Source organism: Emys orbicularis, chromosome 9, assembly GCF_028017835.1.
Source record: "Emys orbicularis isolate rEmyOrb1 chromosome 9, rEmyOrb1.hap1, whole genome shotgun sequence".
NCBI lineage: Eukaryota > Metazoa > Chordata > Testudines > Emydidae > Emys > Emys orbicularis.
The window spans coordinates 78,498,974-78,519,689 of NC_088691.1; the positions used below are offsets into that span (position 1 = coordinate 78,498,974).

At 43.5% G+C, this 20,716-nt stretch overlaps 1 protein-coding gene across 1 annotated transcript in view; it reads right to left on the minus strand.

Moving 5' to 3' along the window:
* LOC135884129 (glutathione hydrolase-like YwrD proenzyme) overlaps positions 1–19,784 on the minus strand; it is a 30,160-nt gene extending 10,376 nt beyond the window's left edge. Inside the window, 6 exon segments of the mRNA XM_065411421.1 lie at positions 2,825–3,022; positions 9,511–9,714; positions 11,167–11,300; positions 11,303–11,337; positions 11,543–11,555; positions 19,694–19,784. Coding sequence (XP_065267493.1) covers positions 2,825–3,022; positions 9,511–9,714; positions 11,167–11,300; positions 11,303–11,337; positions 11,543–11,555; positions 19,694–19,784 — 675 coding nt within the window.
* Between the last annotated feature and the right edge of the window lie 932 nt (positions 19,785–20,716).

Here is a 20,716-nt window from a genome sequence, read left to right on the forward strand (position 1 = left end):
GCTGTGGTAAGACTCCAAATGATGGAGAATTTAAACCAAGACTGGATGTCTTTCTAGAAAATATGCTCCAGTTCAATCACAACTTGATGGGCGAGATGCAGGAGTCCCATCATGAAATTCTGTGCGTTATGCAGGATGTCAGACTAGGTGATCACTCTGGCCATAAAAATCTATGAGTTTCACGGCATATGAGTTTCATGTAAGTCACTGAACAAAGTTTTTCTACATTGCCTTATTAGTGTCCTCCCAGGACATGGCTGAACTCCCTGCAGCTGCAAAGAACAGGATGGTTTTTTGTCTCCCTTCAGGCTGGGGAGAAAGAGAAATCCGCTTGTGTGACAAGGGAGGAGAGGGAGTCAGATGGAAGGAGGGTGTGAGAAAGAGCATCAAGAAAACTGTTGAGGTAGTAAGGAGGAGAGAGGGTACCTGGATATGGGCTTAAAATATTTCTGAAACTCCACTCTGGTCAATACTCAGTCTTCCTTGCTGTGAGCTATCTTCATTGTCTTCATCATCATCATCATCTTCCACATATCCCGAACCCGCTTCCCTGTTGCGTGATTCTCCATTGATGGAGTCAAAGCACACGGTTGGGGTAGTGGTGGCTGCACCCCCTAGAATGGCATGCAGCTCCGCGTAGAAGCGGCATGTTTGCGGCTCTGCCCCAGACCTTCCGTTTGCCTCTCTGGCTTTGTGGTAGGCTTGCCTTAGCTCCTTAATTTTCACACGGCACTGCTGTGCGTCCCTGTTATGGCCTCTGTCCTTCATGGCCTTTGAGACTTTTTCTAATATTTTGCCATTTCGTTTACTGCTACGGAGTTCAGCTAGCACTGATTCGTCTCCCCATATGGCGAGCAGATCCCGTACCTCCCGTTCGGTCCATGCTGGAGCTCTTTTGCGATCCTGGGACTCCATCATGGTTACCTGTGCTGATGAGCTCTGCGTGGTCACCTGTGCTCTCCACGCTGGGCAAACAGGAAATGAAATTCAAAAGTTCGCGGGGCTTTTCCTGTCTACCTGGTCAGTGCATCTGAGTTGAGAGCGCTGTCCAGAGCGGTCACAATGAAGCACTGTGGGATAGCTCCCGGAGGCCAATAACGTCAAATTCAGTCCACACTACCCCAAATCCAACCCGCAAAGGCCGATTTTAGTGCTAATCCCCTTGTCGGAGGTGGAGTAAAGAAACCGGTTTAAAGGGCCCTTTACGTCGAAAAAAAGGGCTTCGTCGTGTGGACGTGTCCAGGCTTAATTCGGTTTAACGCTGCTAAAGTCGACCTAAACTCGTAGTGTAGACCAGGCCTAAGTCCATCTCTTTCTGCAGACGCTCAGAAAGTCCCTTTCCAACCACCCCACAGTTACACATTCCCAAATCCAACCCCTGCTGGAAAAGCAAAGAAGGGGAGAGTCTGATTGTGATCCCATTGTGTAAAGCTATGGAGAATCTTCAGGTCAGCAGTGGGCATAGGGGAAAGGAAGGGTTTTTATTTTGCCAATCTGGCCACCATACAGAGGAGAAGTTGTGGGACAAAGGAAAGAATTCCAAAGATGATTGGCAAGGAAACCTCAGTTCCATTCCAGTCTAGGCTGCATGACAGGAAAGTCCTACTCTGAAGTATGAGGGAAGGGGAGGTAGGAGAATATAAAAACAATGAGCAATATATGGTAGCTTCTTGTGGAAAAGCACTGAGTGGGGGGAGGGATAAAAGGCCCAGGAAATCACAAGGCTGAATTTTCTCCTAATGCTCCCTTTTCTGGTCTCAGGGTCCAATTCAGCAAGGTACTTAACAACTTGCCTAATTGTAAGCATGAGAGTAGTTCTATTGATTACAATAGTTCTGGTGCTTAAGTTTAGGCACAGGCTTGTAAGTCCCTTGCTGAACTAATACCTCAAAATTCAGCATATTTTTGGCATTATACAGGGGACTCAACTCCTAAGTACTTACTCAGTGATAAGTCAATGGGAGTTTTCCCAAAGTAAAGACTTCAGGAGGTGTACAAATAGGGCCTAGAATTCACAACCTGAATGAGAGAGATTCACTGGCAGGCAGAACACTAGTTTGCTTTCTTTTTAGTATGAATGTTTTCAGATGGATCCCTGCTAAGTGGCAAAGTGCAGCTGCTGGCTACCTCAGCTGTGAATATTAAAACAAACTGCTTAGCTCCTGTAAGTCACATAGAAAGTTGCACTGGACAGCAGATCTACTCAGCTACCCCTCGCTTCCCCCTTCCCTGATAAATACTGCAGCTCAGTGATTTCTTGCTGAATTCCTCAGATGGATGTAGAACTTGAAAGGCCTGGATCTTTTTCCCCATGCTGAACAGACTGTCCAATCTACATTCTATTAAAAATAATTACAATTAAAAGAAATAGTTTCCACTCTTAACTAAAAAAAAATTGATTTGCTTTTTAGCCGTTCATTAGCTCATCATATTCACATTTACAAGCTTGAATCAAACTCATGGATCAAAACACTTCAAACCTCAGTGTTCAAAATCCAGATCTGAATCAAAATTTTACAGCTTGAGTCCATCTTTAATTTGTAATTAATTCATTAGCTAATTGCTAAGAAACAAACAAAACAGGGCTATGTTTTCTATGTTAGAACTGCACAATTGCAAACACACATTACCCATAAATAGCTGATGTGAACATATAGCTAGAATATTTGTATGCCTATATAGCCATTTAGGCACCTAGGTGGCCTTATGCACACAAATGGCATATGCATTGACAAGGACAATACTTGAGTTATTAGTGCATGGTGGGTATTCGCAGATATAAATTAGGCATGCAAATACATAAGTACACTTCTTCATGCCTAACTTGGTAAACCAAACTCATGATCTCTACCGGGTTCAGAACACTGAACTGTCCAGAATACCTTGAATTTGTGAAAATCAGTTTGACTTCATCAGTGACATGATCTTCTAAATCCATTATTCCTCCATTTTTCTGAACAGTTTCTATAATAGCTTCTGCAACACAACCTTCATAGAATCTTTTCTTGCCAGATTTTGTCAGCTCCTGAGAGAGTTGTAGCATGTAGCCTGGAAACTACAAAACAAAGGATATGCTAGCGAGGCAAGTTTGTCTTGTTCAAAGTTAAATTGGCATCTTCAAGTGGATTAAACTATTTAACTCTACTGGTTATATCATTTGAATGATTTCGGTGATTTACATGGGCCAGATGTGTAAAATCCACTCTGAGAATGATTGTGCATTTGGGAGAACTTTGATCCAGTTCTGCCTTGTCTTATATCCTATGCAACACATTCAAAGCATTGCATCTCTATTGAAATGGTAGTCTGTCAACAGGGAAGCACTTCGCTTGTTGTCCCTTTTGGTTACTTTAAGCCATCTCTGGTTGAGTTCAGAGCTTTTTGAGCAATGTCTGTTGTATCTAGTACTCCCAAAGGGTTAAATTTGTCCTGGCTTACACACTTGCAGAATTCACTAACTCACATTTGGTAATCCACAATGCTTTCTCTCTATCCACCACATCATTAGTTTTGATTAGTGAAGACATGACATATTTGCATTGGCAGCACATAGTATTACATCAGCAATGTACTTTGCATTATTAATATATAGGCAAGGTATGGGCCCAATCCTACTCCCCCTGACATCAGTATCGAGAAGAAACTCTCAGTGACTTCAGCTCAACCATGACTGAGCCCCAAGTCAGAAAGTTACATTTCCATTGAATGGTAAGAATGGAGAGACTAAGCCAGGTTAAGAGAAACTAAGTTTATTAAGCAGAAGAAGCCAAGGTATCACAGATACTGGTGCTTCAGCAGGTAGGGCAAGTAGCTTTGTCTTATAATTATATGTGCATGAATGTGTAATGCAATTATTCAAAGAAGCAAGGGTGTGACAGATACTAAAGAACTAGCATATAGGTCACACAGCAATAACTTAATGTTAAAAATTCAAGGGAATTCCATAGCTATATAAGTAAGCAAAAGACAGGGCAAGATGCATTTTTAAGCTACAATAATGAGATGCCTTAGGGGTATAGCAACAACCATAGCTTGTCATTACCAACCCAGGATGCTTACTGTGACTTTAGAATGTTAAATTCTAAAGAGGAAAACTTGCAATATGAAAAAACAAACTTTCAGATTGAAAAACATGTAGCAGCCATACGGTTATATCTGAGAGAAATAGTCCCAGCTACTTTAAAAGTTTTAGTGATAAATCATTACCAAGTTTAAAAACTATTCATTAATTCATACACTGGACTCAGAATTACTTAAGGAAGTCTTTAGGACCCTGATGTTTCTTGAGTCTGTTCCTGCCTTTCACAGAGTCTCTCCTAGCACAGTTGCCAGAGATAGCAGGGTAAAATAGATAAGCAAAAGAACACTTTTTTGCATACTCATTTAAGACGAAATAATGTTAAGCCTCGACTGAATGGATTTTAGCCAGTTTCTGAATCTGCTGAGTTGTCACCCTGTTTCCTCGCAGATGCAGAAGGAACAATTTGCCCGTTTAACAAATGTAACTCACACACCTTCTGGGTGTGGTGCTCTGTCCCATCTAGTGACACCGAGACCACTTACAGAGAGAGATAAAATGAGTCTGCTCTACGGTCTTAGGGCTTGTCTACAGTGGCACTTTACAGCGCTGCAACTTTCTCGCTCAGGGGGGTGAAAAAACACCCCCTGAGCACAGCAAGTTTCAGCGCTGTAAAGTGTCAGTGAAGACAGTGTACCAGCGCTGGGGAGCCACGCTCCCAGGTCTGGTAGCTTTGCCTCTTATGGAAGTGGGTTTTTTAGAGCGCTGGGAGAGCTCTCTCCCTGCACTCTGCCCTGACCACACAAGCTGATCGGGAGGTGTGGGGAGGGAGGGGGAAGTGCTGATTGGCGGGGCTGCTGGTGGGCAGGAGGTACTGGGAGGGGAGCTGATGGGGGGCTGCTGACGTATTACTGTGGCTCTTTGGCAATGTACATTATAAATTTTGGCTCCTTCTCAGGCTCAGGTTGGCCACCCCTGGCCTAAAGCTTAGACGCTCCTAGGAAGCTAGAAAAAGTAAAGTCTGTAAAGCTACTGGACAAATCCTGCAGATTTCTATACCAGAAAAATATAGGATTCCCATCTTGACATAGCCCCGTTAGGACTTCAGTTCCTGGTGATTTGAGATTAGTTTATTCTTCTGTTTTGGTCATTCGAGTTACATCTAGTCATCATGTAATCAGTCGTTGTCAGACATCAGAAGGAATAGGAACCGTAGGCTAGATACAAGAGGGCAATAAATCCTGATGTTCCTGAACCTAAGAACAAGAGACCTCCGTAAGAAAAATACCAAAGAAGGCTTCTCTTTAAGTGGCAAAAACATGAATTTAAAAAAACCACCTAAAATCACATTTGAGAGTGAATGTTTCATGAAACTCTATTCTCTCTGTCACTTGTTAGTTCATTTCTTTGATTTTTCCCTTTTTTCTAGTTACATCTTTTAATATTTAAACAAGATTTTTTTTTTTTTTTTTTGGGTAGAAACTTTGGGGCTAATGTACTACTCCTGGAAAGGAGAAACTTTGTATCTCTGTAAAGGAGTACAGGGCAAGCTGAGTGTCTCCCTCATCTGTGCCAAAACACGTAAACTCCAGGGGCCAGATCTTTAGCTGATGTCAGAGGTCATAGCTATGCACTGACGGTCCTGTGACCAATTATCTAGCTGAGAATCTGCCCTCCCTTGGTCCAGGCCTAAGCCTCTCATTATGGAGCAGAGAATAAATAGTTCTGAATTTTGCAAAAGGGAAATTATTTTTCTAATTGGATTCGAGATTTAAAAGTTTTAAATCCAAATATTTCGCCCTTTCATTAAAACAGGTTTCTCTGATCACACCCTCTCAATAGCAATGAGCTTCAAACCCATAGGAGAATGGCTGCTGGTTGTTCTGGCGCTAGTCAGTAGTGACACCACCAAAGGCGAAGGAGTTAGGGTGCTTTAAAACCAGTGTAAATGAGAGGGAACGTAGAGAGTTTTGCCTTTGGCCTTCAGTGGTAGCAGGAATGGGCCGTAACAATGCACGGTGTTGCTTAGAGACTTTTAAAGTTTTTGCTCACAAAGGCCATACCTGTGATGTTGCTGAAAGTGTTTGTGTAATGCCGACAGACCCCAGTCATCGGGATCGAACCTGGGGCTTCTGGAGCTTAGTGCATGAGTCTCTATCGCATGAGCTAGAAGCCAACTGGCTGTTAGCTAAGGGCTAGTCTACATTGGCAATGTTAAAGTGCTGCTGTTTCGTGGCATGCAGGAGGCTGTGGGGAGGAGGGCAGTGATGAGCTCCCAAAATCCTAAGAACCGGTTCCCTACCGGGTCCTCGACGGCACTTCGGCGGTGGGGGGGGGGTCTTCACTCGCTCCGGGTTTTCGGCGGCATTTCGGCGGCAGGTACTTCACCCGGAGCGAGTGAAGACCCCCTACCCCACCGCCGAAGTGCTGCCGAAGACCCGGTAGGGAACCGCGCGATGAGTACAAGCCCCATGTGCCTGTTTCCCCCCCCCATCCGAACCCATCCCACATCCTGCCCCCGACTGCCCCCCTCAGAACCCGCAACCCATCAACTCCCCCTGCTCCTTTTTCCCTGACCACCCCCTCCCGAGACCCCCCACCCTAACTACCCACCCCCTACCCAACTCACCCCGCTCCCTGTCCCCTGATTGCCCCGACCCCATCCACCACCACCCCAATAGACCCCCAGAAATCCCACACCTACCCAACCCCCCCCCCGTTCCCCGTTCCCTGACCGCCCCTCCCCCCCAAGCCTCTGCCCCCTCCAACCGCTCCCTGACCCTTATCCAACCCCTCCTCCCAGCCCCAGCACGGCTCCCTTACCATGCTGCTGTGTAAGGACGCCGCGCGGCCGCTGGAGCTCGCAGCCCCACCCCCTTACCATGCCGCTCAAAGTGGCAGGAGCTGCAGAGCTGCCCAGAGCGCTGGCGCCGGCAGCGCGGCGCACTGGGGCTCTGCAAGGGGGAGGAGAGCGGGGGAAGGGGCCGGGGGAGCCTCCCCAGCTGGGAGCTCAGGCGGGCCGGGCAGGACGGTCCCATGGGCCGGATGTGGCCCGCGGAATGGAGTTTGCTCACCCACCCGCCCAACCCTTTAGGAACCGGTTCTACACCGGCTTCTAAATTTAACAACCAGTTCTTGCGAACCGGTGCGAACCGGCTCCAGCTCACCACTGGAGGAGGGGGAGAAGCGAGGGCACAGGAGGCTCAGGGGAGGGGGGGCGGGAAGGGGTGGAGTGGGGGCACAGGCCCTGCCTCAGGGGATTGAGCAGTGAGCACCCCCTGGCACATTGGAAAGTTGGCGCCTGTAGCTCCAGCCCTGGAGTCAGTGCCTATACAAGGAGACTCACATTAATTTCTGAAGAGCCGCATGTGGCTCCGGAGCCACAGGTTGGCCACCCCTGCGTTAGGCTCATATTAACCACAAGGCTGTCAGAAGACAGGATACTGGGCTAGATGGACCTTTGGTCTGACCCAGTATGACCGTTCTTATGTTCTCTCAGGTGAGTTCCCTAACCAGCAGGCTATGAAATATTCTGAATCAGGGCACCCTCAACTTCCCCTGTTTGAAGCTGTTCCACTGTGGATAAATAATCAGAGAGACACTGGGCCAGAGAGAGAGCACAAGCATAAGAATAGGTTTGACTCTATGGCCTGGTGGTTCAAGCATTCACCCAGGATGTGGGGGAGACAGCATCCAGTCCACCTGCTCCAATGATTCTTTAATTATTCATCCAAAGTAGAACTGCAGAGTGCCTGATCAAGGCAGAAACATGGTGTCTAAGGAACTTTTACTGGAAAAATTTATGCACCAAGAGAGTTTAGGTCCCTACAAGGTTCAGCAGGGGGTGTTTTGTACATACCATTGGAGCTTGATTCTGGGGTTTAGATGCCTAATATGGCAGTCAGGTGCCTAAATCCTGTTGTGAATATAGCCCTTGCTGAACAAGCCAAGTAGAAAAAAGTCTGCGAACAGAAAGGGTTATAGCTGCGGGAGAACTGCAATCTATTGACCTCAGATTTCTGCATTATGTGCCCCTTTACTAGAGGGTTACAAACACTGGGTGGGATAGGGAATTTGAGGGCCTAATTCATTTCATTTCTGGTTAGTGGTTGCTATAGTTGGTGCTGACAGCACAGTTTACATTTGAGGATTTTTTAAATTTAAATTAATCTGCTGTGTTTTTTACTATAGCTTTATTTGATCTATGTCTGGAATTTAAGATGTGGGCATACTTGTTATACCTTTATTTTGTTCAGCTTTCAATAAATATTATTTATTTGTATTGCTGTAGCACAGAGGAACCGATCTGAATCACAGAACAAAAAGGTGGCTTCTGCCTCAAAGATATTATAATCTCACTATAAAACAAGACACAACGGCTGGATAGGGAGAGACAGGTGGAGGACCACAAGTGAACAATGAGACAATATTGGTCAGCATGCTAAGCAGTGGTCTCAGGATTAGAATTTAAAATAGAGTGCATCTACAGAAAGAATGGATGGAGTATACAGAAAAATGACCTCTCCAAATGAGAAATATGTTCAATGAATTTTTTAACAGGTGGCATGGGATTATTCAGGAGAAGAATCTTCATACAAGACCAATTAGTACAGCTGTAACCTTGGCCCCATATAAGTCAATGGCAAGAGTCCCACTGACTTTAATAGGAGAAGGGTTTCACAAGGCTGTTTTCTACTCATACCAGTGTAACTCAAATGACTTAAAGAGTTACTTCTGGTTTATACCACCATTAGCGAGATCAAAATCAGGCCCTATGAATGTTAGCCGCTGCACTGCAGGGTTCCACCACAACCTCTCTGTAGAGATAGAAGGCAGCAACCTTCTTTGATGTGACAAGGTTTTAGCATTTCAAAGGCAATGGTGAATCAGACAGTGCATTTTGCCCCAGGAGGTACCTGGTACTGAAGGGATGAAAGGGCAAACAGTGGGATGAGGTGTATCGTCTCTCTATATAACAAGGGAGTGTTCCCTTAAGTAACAGGTTACAATCTGGTACCAAGTTGTTAAATATTAACAGGAGACAACTAATCAACTGAAGCTCAGTGAACTCCTCTCCTTAATCATCCAGACACATTAAGAAACAAAAGGAAAAAAATGTTAACCATTTACAAAAAATATATCTATTAGAACTGTCCCATAATAATTTCTGCAGGATATACGGCATGGTAATTTTGGGGGTGAAAGGCATAGTTGTGCAAATCATGTACTTTTTTTAACGAACACAATAAACATTTAAAGTGTTACTTGTTCGTATTTTTTACATCTAGACCTGTGTTTGTTAAGTTTGTCTCCTACTTCTGATCTCCTGGTTACCTGATCCTGCCAGACTCCTGCTCTGACCAGTAGGCCAGACCACTCACATCCCAGTTGTGACATTAATAAGGAGATGCATGCTAAAATAAGTTTAATTTTACAAACAAAGCAAAACACTCTGTTGGTTCCAAATGTCCCAGGGACTGTAATCTAAAAACAGATTTCCTTATGTCAAAGGTGTTGGCCAAAAAGGGATTGCAGAACCCTTGTCCATGATGAGGAGTGTGGCCATGAATCGGTAGCTCTTTCCCAGGTTTGTTTCCAGGTGCTTGTAAAACATGAGCACCACATTTCCAATGATAGGCAGTAATCTCTGACACAGGAAAACATTTCTCAGCCAATTTGATAGCAGGTTGCAGAATCTGTCCCATGGAGAGCGGAATAAACAATTAGGAAAAGATGACAAAATTATTTTCAGATTATTGCATTTGCCACTCGAGCCCAAAACAGTAAAATCTTGCACATGGGCTTAACTTTACACATAAGTCGTTCCACAGAAGGCAGTGAGACTACTCATAAACATCAAGTTAGGTATGTGTAACTGTTTGTACGAGCAGGACCTTAGTTCGTACAAAGAAACCAACACATAGCGTATCAGACTGCATCAATATGGCACTTTACCTACAACTGTGCTTAAAGTGCTACATTTGTTTTGGAACTTCTGATTCTTATTATTTTACACATGCAATGCTCACTTGTAGCAGTTATAGGTAAGTAAGTGACACTTCAGTGGAGTAGCACGGTACCAAATTACTTTTTCCCTCCTGTTCCCCTGTAATGGCCTATGTAGTAGGGTTTTGCTCAGCTCAGTTTTTATGGCAGGAGAGTATCCAGATTTCAATGCTGACTCTTTATCACTGTTTTTTCTCACCTATTAACAATGAAAGAAGGGCAGGTCTAGGAGGATAGAAGACTTTTGCCATCCCTGTCATTCTGGGACACGATTTTCCCACTTTCCCTTCTTGCTAACACAACAGCCGTTGAATGGAGCACAAGCGGTGCCCCGTCCTGACTACCCCACTCCTCCCCCAAGAACTGAAAACATCCCATCTCTGCTACACTCTCAACTGCTACCAGTCCAGGGAGCACAATTCCTAAGTATTGCTCCTAGCTCAATGCTCAAGTGAGCTTTTGATTTTCAAACACCTCTCAAATATTCGTGGTAGGGAAGAGTATTAGGATGGGATGGTGTCATGATCACTCCCCTAATGCAGTAAGTGGAGGGTAATATGAAAGGGAACTTTAAATGTAAATGGCTAATCTGCTTGTCTTTGGGATTTTCTTTATAACATTTCCCTCCATTTAAAAAAAAACGCACTACTGTAATTTTACAAATTAGTGTTTCCTATATAAAGGAACAAAAGGAGAGCCATCTATTTAAACAAACACCTAAAGGTAGCTCCTGAATTTTGCCTTCCCATTCCTTTTAAAATGAAAAAAACCTAGGAAAGGACATAAACCAGAACTTGAGACCTAACCCAGCCCCTTAGGAAAGTTTAGATCCATATCCAAGCTTTGCAGTTTTGTCCCATTAGAAAGATGGGGCAGGACCAGGGCCAGAGCCAGAACCGCAACCCCAAATCTGAGCACATGTCTGCACTTGAACTCCTCACCCATGAACATTGTCCTTCGGTTGTGAAATTACTTGAAAAAGAGAAGACGCAGACATCAAAAGGAAACAAAGCTGGATTAAACAGCAGATTTAACAAAGATAAGATAATGGGTAAAAACCTCACAATACTGCTAGCAGAATTTGTATTTATATTGTACCTAGAACAATCTCTATGTGTATTAAACAACATTTTTAAACAAACATTTTCACTGAGCTTCACCTTTTTGCTTCCATACAGGGAAACAGCTTCCCACCAGCTAGCGGTTGTACTTGGCACAGTGATATTAGGAGCATGAAATGAAGGAAGAGGCTTTGTCTCATTAAAACTTGCACTTTTAACAGCTCAATGGTCAATGCCTCGGGAGACCTGCCACTGCAAAGCAAACAGAAGTGCATACGGAACAGAACAAACTATCAGGCCATCAGGTTCAGTTGACAAAAGAGTGATAGTAACACTGTAAGCACAGCACAGCAGTAACAGCATGCCCAGCAACAGCATGAAAATGCACCGGAACATTATAACAAAGTCACATTTTTCACAAAACAGTTCCCTATGGCCCATATCCTGCAGTCCTTACTCTGCAAAAACTCCTATGAAATAAAACACATTAGTTGACAACCATATTTAAAAACAAGTTATTTGAATTGCCACCTTGACTTTTCCCCTATTTCATTTCTGTCATAAAGTCAGCAGTCATCCTGTCAGGGACACTTTCTGTGAGGTGCCTTACTTAGCACAGCTGACAACTCACTGGGAATGTCCATGGGAGTTGAGAGTGTGTGTATCAGAACCTCACAGGATATAGCTCTTTGGAAGTTGGATTTCCCGCCTGCATAAAATACTGGGTTCTAGCCGTTTCTGAAATAGTCACTGCTAAAAATAGATCAGAACTGAAATGGGGCGAAAGAAGGTAAAATGGTAATCAGAAAAATGTAGCTTTAAAGCCTGACATCTTATGAACCATCGGGAGTAGAAGTAAATGCTGCATCATGCTGGTCAGCAGGTTTTCAATGAGATACAGCATTTAGGCCCAAGCCTACAGACCTTGTAGAGCAAAAAAATTCTAGCCTTGGTGACTTCTGAAAAAATTGAACCTTCAAATTGTCACTGGTCCCTTCAATTAGTAATGTTTCTGGGCCCTGTTCCAGTATTCAGTATGGCAAGTCCAGGATCCCAAACCAATGTAATTTTTTCCCTCTACCCTTGTGTTTTAAGTTTCAATCAGACTTTATCTCATATTTATTTCCAAGAAATTATCTTTATTTTGCTATCACTTTTATATCGTTGATATAGTTTGTGCAAATTATTGCAATGAATAATGGAAAATATTTTCCAAGGGAAAGGATTCTCTAATGGTATTTCCAGCAGAGAGCTCAGGGGCCCTTAGTACAATTGGATATAACTCAGAGTTACATCATTAAAATAGTTTCCTGATTCTTCATAGATAGGTGAAGAAAATCAGTGTTATCTGCATTAGAGTATTCATTGCTCTCCCTCATGACCATAACAAACAAGAATGTAAGGGCACCTGGAAGTGATATTCTTTCCACAATAATACTCTCTGGTAGACTATAAAGCCAACTGCCTGCCTCCTTTATAGCTTCTTGATTACACGTACAATAAAAGTCCACTGTGGAATAACAGTTATTTCTTTGCCGTTATGAATAATGCATTTGAATAGAATTCAAATATAGGAAAATTAAACAAACAATTGAAAAGGAAACGAGGTGCAAATCTGGACTCTGACCTCTCCCTAACAAATGTCTCTCCAGTAAAACTGGCGCTGGAGACTGGCTAGCCATCTGGAAGTTCGATTGTAATTCAAAAAAGGTATTACACAACTCAGCCTGAGGGCACTCATGTAAAAATGAACAAAGAGGACATGACAATGATGTTATGGATGTTGTCAAGCCTCATGTAGACAGAGTCTAACTCTGTACGCCTTTTTTTGGTGAAATTCCTATTGAAATCAGTCTAAATTCTGCTCTCAGTTACACTTATGCAATCCCAGGAAAGCCTAGTGGTTTGAACTGGAGTTTTGCCTGTATAAGGGGCTGAAAGATCAGATTCATGGTGACCCTCTCATCTGAACTTGCTCACCCCAAACAATACCAGTCTAGGGTTTGATCCTGTGAGGCAGCTGAGCGCTAGCTGCTCCAACTTCCACGGAAGATTCTAAGGCTCAATCCTGCTGCCATTCAAGTCAATGGGAGTTTTGCTACTAATTTCAAAGGCAGCAAGATTGGGCCTTTATTTAGGCCATATCTACACTATAGCTGCTACAGCGGCACAGCTATGGCGCTGCAGCTGTGCCGCTGTAGCACCGTAGCATAGACACTTCCTACATTAACAAAAGAGGTTTTTCTATTGATGTAATTAATCCATCTGTCTGAGAGGCAGCAGCTCGATCGTCGAAAGAATTTCTTCCTTTGACCTGGCTGGATCTTCACTGGGGGTTAGGTTGACCACACTATGGCACACAGGGAGTGAATTTTTTCACGGCCATGGGTGACGTAACTTGGTTGATCTAATTTTTAAACATCAACCGGGCCTTACTCTGAACTCAATGGGAGCTCTCTCTGGAGTCATCCAGTCCCCAGTAGATGAATAATTTTAGTTGTTATACAAGGAGGATTTTCCCAACCTCAAACAAAGCACTTCTGAAAGCCACAACCACTCCATTCTGGCTAACAAATAACACTTCCCTTTTTTGTATCAGCCTCCTGTGACTTTTAGTAATGAATAAAAGTCTTTAGTTATTACAAGGAAATCCAAAAGACCTTCCCTTCTGCTCTGGATTGTGCTTTTATAAAATGAACCCTAGAGATGTGATTCTGCAAGTCTTCTGCACATGGAATCCCTTTTTAAGCCCATGTGAGCTTTCCCCACACAGAGGGCTTACAGGAGCAAAACCTAAATCAGATGGTAATTAATGTTATCAATTTTATTTTTAATTTGCAATAAAGTCAGGCCAGTGACAAGTGAAAATTTGCAGAGACTCAGTCGGGAAAACATTTTTTTCTAATCTGGTGTGATGTTCTGTAACCAGAGACCTAATCTTCCCTCAAAAATCAGCATTTGGATCAGCAAAATCCACAGCGTATGAGCCCCAGATTCAAGAGTAAAAAACTGGCCTCAATTCAGCAGAGTGGTTTGGAAATAATTCTGTGCCTGACAGTAACATTTCACCCAGATGCTTCTTCCCAGAACAATTAAAGATCTCTTGCTGATACTGCCCTTCTTGTCCCTGGTCTTCAACCCACAGACACTCACTTTTCTTTCACACATTTGAACTAATTCCATGGAAGGAAGGAAGAAAGGTGCAAGAAGAAATATCATAAAGTGAAAAGAGATTCTGGGCCAGATTTGCTCTCATTTATAACAGTGTAAAACCAAAATAACTTCCTTTAAGTCAGGAGTTACTCCATATTTATACTTGGCTCCCTAACTCAAGGGTTTTCAAACTTCCTTGCACCTCGACCCCCTTCTGACAACAAAAATTACTACATGACCGCAGGAGAGGGGACTGAAGCCTGAGCCCACCTGAGCCCTGCCGCCCTGGGTGCGGGAGCCAAAGCCGAAGCCCAAGCCCAAGGGCTTCAGCCCCAGGCAAGAGGCCTGTAACCTGAGCCTGTCAGCCAGGGCTGAAACCCTTGGGCTTCAGCTTGGGCCCTGGGCCCCAGCAAGTCTAAGCCAGCCCTGGCGACCCCATTAAAATGGGGTCACAATCTACTTTGGGGTCCTGACCCACAGTTGAGAACCGCTGCCTTAACTGTTCAACAATAAAAATTCTGAAAACTTTTCTTATTTTAAAAAACGGTTTTGTTCCTTAGAAAGATAGAAATGCTAGGAACTAATTTCTAAAACAAAAATATGAGAATACTGGCATGCAGGGAGGGGAAAGGAGACTGAGAGAAAAGAAGAAACAACATAACCATCCATCAGAAACTCAGAACAATACAAAGGGTGAAATCCTGCCTCCACTGAACTCAATCAGAGTTTTGTTATTGACTTCAATGGGTTTGGATTTCATCTACAGAGCTTAAGGAACAGATAACAGAGCCTCTTGTTTTTTACTCATCCAGGGCTTTATATCAGTGGTTCTCAAATGTTTTCATTTATACCAGTTCATTAGAGGAAATCCTCTTGTGGACCATCTCCCCATCCTCCATCTTCCCAGCATCAATATGAAAAGGACTCCGCAGACCATCAGAAAAGACCCTACAAATAGATACCAATGGCCCTGGGGGACACTTATGGAGGTACATTCCATATTGCTACATGCCACAGAAATTTACTATGTCACAATGAACATTGTACCACTCTGAGGATACATGATGTTATTAACCTCCTACAACATGAATAACCCCAGAAAGAACAGGAAATTTACATGAGACTGAAAATGTTGACAGTAGCCAATTACATTTCCTCTGAGGGAGATGAAAGACTTAATTTTGTTCCTCTAGTGAATGATCTGGTAGAAATGTTAAGCAGTTTTATGTAAATGTTTCTCCTGCTTAAAGCAAAGAAAAGCATTTTTATATCCTGCTCTGGCAATATGTCTGACTCCGTCATGTTGAATGGAAAGAGAAAAACTAAATTATACCAGGCAAGAGGACCGAGACATTAAACAGATAGCTGCTGGGCTCTGACGCTGATGAGAACCCTGTCTGTGAGTGAATTTGTAACTAGCCAGACACAAAATTAGGGAAATGATTCTGATTTTTATAGGAATGGGTTATGACAAAATTGTAGTCATAAAACAAGCATTTAAGAAAGCATGTGATCATGCGCACACACACAAGTGTTTTACATCTAACCCTAAATGTAACAGGTTTTCTATCTCTATTGTTTCTGATTTAGCCACTAGGTGAAATATCATCTATTATTGCTAATACATTCTATTGTTTTTCCAGTAATACACAGAGTTCAGAATCAGGATTGAGGCTTCTTTATGTTTAAAATGTACAAGCCTGGAGTAGAAAACACAGTCCATACCTCAAAGAATTTACAAGCTAAATAATAAAGATGCAACAAGTGAGTATAACAACAACAAAAAGGTGTTTACATAGGCACAGCTAGATGGTTTTGAATCAATTTGTATATTAACAAATTAGAGAAACATCTGAAAGTCCTACTGCCCAGCTACCTGGCTGTTATTAGTTGGCAATTTCCTATAGAACAGGGGTTCCCAAACTTGGTTGGTGGCTTGTTCAGGATAAGCCCCTGGCAGGCCATGAGACGCTTTGTTTACCCGAGCGTCTGCAGGTACGGCCGCTCGCAGCTCCCTGTGGCCGCAGTTCGCTGTTCCTGGCCAATGGGAGCTGCGGGAAGTGGCACAGGCTGGGCCATCGCTTCCCACAACTCCCATTGGCCAGGAACAGTGAACCGCGGCCACAAGGAGCTGCGAGCAGCCGTACCTGCAGACGCTGAGGTAAACAAAGCGTCTCGCGGCCTGCCAGGGGCTTACCCTGAACAAGCCACGAATCAAGTTTGGGAACCCCTACTATAGAACTAAGCAGGTTTTAAGGGTGGCCACTTTATAAGCCAGTTCATCACAGATGTTTGGCGTGGTGGCTGGCCCCTTTAAGAAGAGTCAGGGTCCAGTCTATCCATGACAGGCTTTCTAAGGAGAACAAGGCTTTCTTGGCCCACCTGTAGTAATTAACTGCCTAGGTGGCTGGTTGGCAGCTAATTGACTAAGGAGAACCTGTACCTGATAAAAGGCTACCAGAGGTTAGTTAAGAGGGAGTGTTCCTAGCAGAAGAGGAGAATTATGAAGAGCTGCTAGAGAGACAGGCTCAGAAGAAGGATTGCTGATGCTGTGCTTTCCCAATGCTAGGCTGGACGGCTGACTTACTAGCACAGAGCCCAAGAGGAGGGCTGTGAAACTTTTCAGAACAAGAAGGGTAAGCCTGCCTGGCTTGTAGTATGCAGGCCCAGGACTGCCAGACTCCTGAACTTGAGAGAGAAGGCCTGTGGGAATTAGCACCCAGGTCTCCCAGAAGGATGAACTTCAGGGACTAAAACAATTGTACCCTAAAGAAGAACGAATAACTTAAGTCCTGTGCAGGGGGAAGCTTGTCTGGGAGAGAATCATTGTGAGATTACACAGGAGAGGGGTCAAGGTGCCAGGAAGACTTTCTATAATGTTTTCTTATAACATATCTTCACTGGTAATAGAACAGGAAGTCCTCTGTATTGTGCAGTTTTGTTTTTAAAACTATGGGCCAACATACAGTCAGACAGCTAATGTTCAGGTTCCCAGATGCTAAAGTGATGGGTGTGGAATAAGACATTAAAGATCATCTTCCCCATCTGCTCTACTTCCTTGCCTCAATGCTAATATGGAGGGGCCATCCACTCCAGGCCTAACAACTATTTACTAGTAGTTTGGTCCCTAAACCAGCTCAGTCTTTAATGATAATAAGAACTAGACCCAATTTCTGTGATTTTTTTATTAATGGAAATCATCTCCACTAGGGGCTGAGTCAAACCCACCAAACATGTCCCTTAGAGTACTTGTCTGCTCTAGCTAGGCCCTACCTAGAAAAGACAAATGCTCTATCTAGAAAGGTTCCCCCAGCCTATTTCTTCTTTTAAATATTCTGAACACATCTGCTTTCCTATGTTCATGATGCTATTAATGTGTAACTCTTAAAAATATCTGTCTGAAATGACATCTGTCACAGGCCCTTATCTGACCAGAAATGTCAAGAACAAAGGTTAAACAAGATATAGGGGAGGTGGTGCATGTTGCCAGCCTCTGCTGTAGGAAGTGGCTGGGGGTAATCTAACGGTTAGTGGAGCCCACTGCAAGGGGAAAGCTAGTGATATCTGGCTTTCCCCTACAGACAATTTTATCCCATTGACTATCCTCCATATGCTTCACTATGTGAAAGTGAAATGAATTATATTAAAGAAATAGAATGAATTAAAGAATGCTGTATGTACCTTTAAGTAGAAATGAGAAATGCTGCAAGCCAGGGGGCAGGAAAGCAGACATTAACTGCTTAATGAATTGCCCCACTTAAGGGCAATTGGTGAAGCATTAGCCTTAGATCGATAAGAGTTAATAAGGAAGCAGGATATGCATATTGTGCCCCATGAAAATTTTACAATTTTGCTCTCTGTCCCTTTGTTTAGTTCGCACCCTTTTATCTGTATAAATAAGACTGTTTGAATCTTGCAGGGGGGCTCACATTATCTGAATGTATTAGCAGAGCGCCGTGCTAATAAAACAAAGTGGTCTGACAAACTGAGTCCTGCCTGAGTCTAACTTTGACAACTATGATAGCATCCCCTGTCTTGCCTTATGAGAACATCAATCCCATACATGCTCATCTTCCCCATACCCATGTTGTCTAGTAACCTGTATGACCCCTGCCCTGGATATAACTGGCCTCCACTATGGCTTCCCCTTCTGTGATATACACCTCCACTTCTAATATGTGGCCCCTTCCCTCAGACATCCCTGTGAATGCTCCCCTCCTTTATGAGATGTGCAAAAATGGGCCCTTGGCCTGATTAACCAATGAGGAGAAATGGAGTCTATCTCTGTGTTTACACATGCTCACTGTCTTGTTATGTGGGTGCCTAAAGGCCTGTGTTCCCTATTGACCTGATTCTTCCCCCTATTGAAGAACAGGGTAGCAGGAAGAGAGGAATGGTTTGCCTCTTGGACGGGCAAAGGACCAATTACCTCTAGCTTCCCACCCAACCAAATCCCCTTATTGCCTAAACTGAAATGATGCCACAAATAGGGAAAGCTGTTGTCATGTGTACCTATTTTTAAAAAAATCTTTCAAAATATGACACTGCCCCCAGTTATTTTATGCAGATTTCCTTCGGTATTTCCTTTCCCCCTTTTTTTAAACTATATATAACTTTTCAACAGCACAAGCCTAAATGGGTTCGGTTTTGGTGCTGGTACGCACCTTTGGTCCCAGACCTTCTCCCACTGAAGTCAATGGCAAAACTCATAGGCTGTAGAGCTGGGGACGGGAGAAGAGAATAACCACGCTGGACATGGCCCAATCATTTTTTTGGCCAGGCCAAACCTGAGTGGTGCTGTGACTTGGTGCGTGGTATTGCAGTACCACTCACTCAAATTGGGATTGGCCACCCTTCCATCATGATGAAGTAGCACGTGGGCCAAATTTGAATGAGTGAGTGTTGTGACCTGGTGCATGGGATCAGTGGTGCTGTGACCCTATGTGACAGGTTGCAATACCACTCACCCCACCCAATTTGGAGAGGATGAGTGTTGGAGGTCAGGCTGTTGGGGGTGGGGAGGGGAGGCTGACAGGGAAAGAGGAGGATCAGGTGTGGTGGGGGGTTAACCTAGGGCGCTCTGCAGCCCCTGACAAAACTCCCATTGACTTCAGTGGGATCAGAAGCAGGCCCTGAGGCAATCTAAGAACTCATGACACATACTGAAATTCAAACAACGCACAGTGAATGGCTACAGAAATTATGGGGCTGATTTTTCACAAGTGCTGAGTACCCATAAACTTCAGCTGAAGTCAAAGCAGTCGCAAGAGCTCAGTTCCCCTGAAACTCAGGTCATAATTGCACAAATAGTACAATCATCTTGCGATCCGAGTTTTAAAAATGTGGGTTATGATGTGAGAACTGACAGTTTGCTACTTTTTTTTTTTTAAAGTGTGAAGTACAATTTTCTTTCTCCATCTATTCAATCATAGAACCAAAAGACTAATCCTAAGACCAGTATTTGTTGCAGGGAGCTGATTCCAAGCAACACAACCACTGATACAAACCACTGGGGATCTTTGCAAACAGAACTTAAGCTATGACATCGTCTCCAGGCCAATAAATGTGTGTTTAGTTCAACAGAAAATCTAAAAACAAAACAAAAACACACACCCACACATTAGAGAGCTGATGACTGAACACAAATCTATCTGTGGTCATCTCTATTAATAAACAGGCAAAATCTTAGTACCTGCTCTCTTATATTTTAGCCTACGCTCTGTAATAGTACTTTTGCCTATCACATTTCCAGCTATGCTCAAAACTGCACAGCTGTATCCAATTGACTGCAATTAGAATTTTTTGAATAAGTCTAGTTAGATTATTTATTCAACAACTACATTTTTCTCTCTGAACAGATTGTGGTTTCTCAAACTTATTCTTCATTTTAAATAATTTGCAAAAATTACCTAGTGAATAATTCTAGGTCTGTAACTTGTCTGTATATCGTTCATTTTTTAGACTGACATGCCAAACCTTAGCTGTTTTAGGTGGACGCACAAGTTGTATAGTATGTTTCCACCTCCTCAGTAGAGAGCATAACTCTTTTCAGAATCAGGTTCTCAGTGTTGAAAAGCTGCAAATTTATGTAATAATTGTGTGACAATTAGCCTGTACAATTTATTCCAACAAGCTACTAATATAACTGAGGCCATAAGCATCCTAGAGTTTGGGTAACAAGACCACACACCGAGTTAAAGCAGTATGGATTTAAAAAAAAAATCTTGCAAGGGCTCACTCCCCTCAACCACAGCACGCAGGCCAGCCTCTAACTAATGCTTGGATAAAACTTTCCCCATGGCGAGGTTATTCCCTAACTACCTCCTGTGTGGCTTCTTGTCCTTTCCCTTGGAGAAGCTGTACTGCTGGAGCAGATTCCAGCCTAGCTGGACCACATGGCTCCACTCTGGTATGGCAGGTCCCAGCTTCACAAGTCTGAAGGGTGCTGTCCATTGCTGGGGTGAGGGCTGCCCTATGC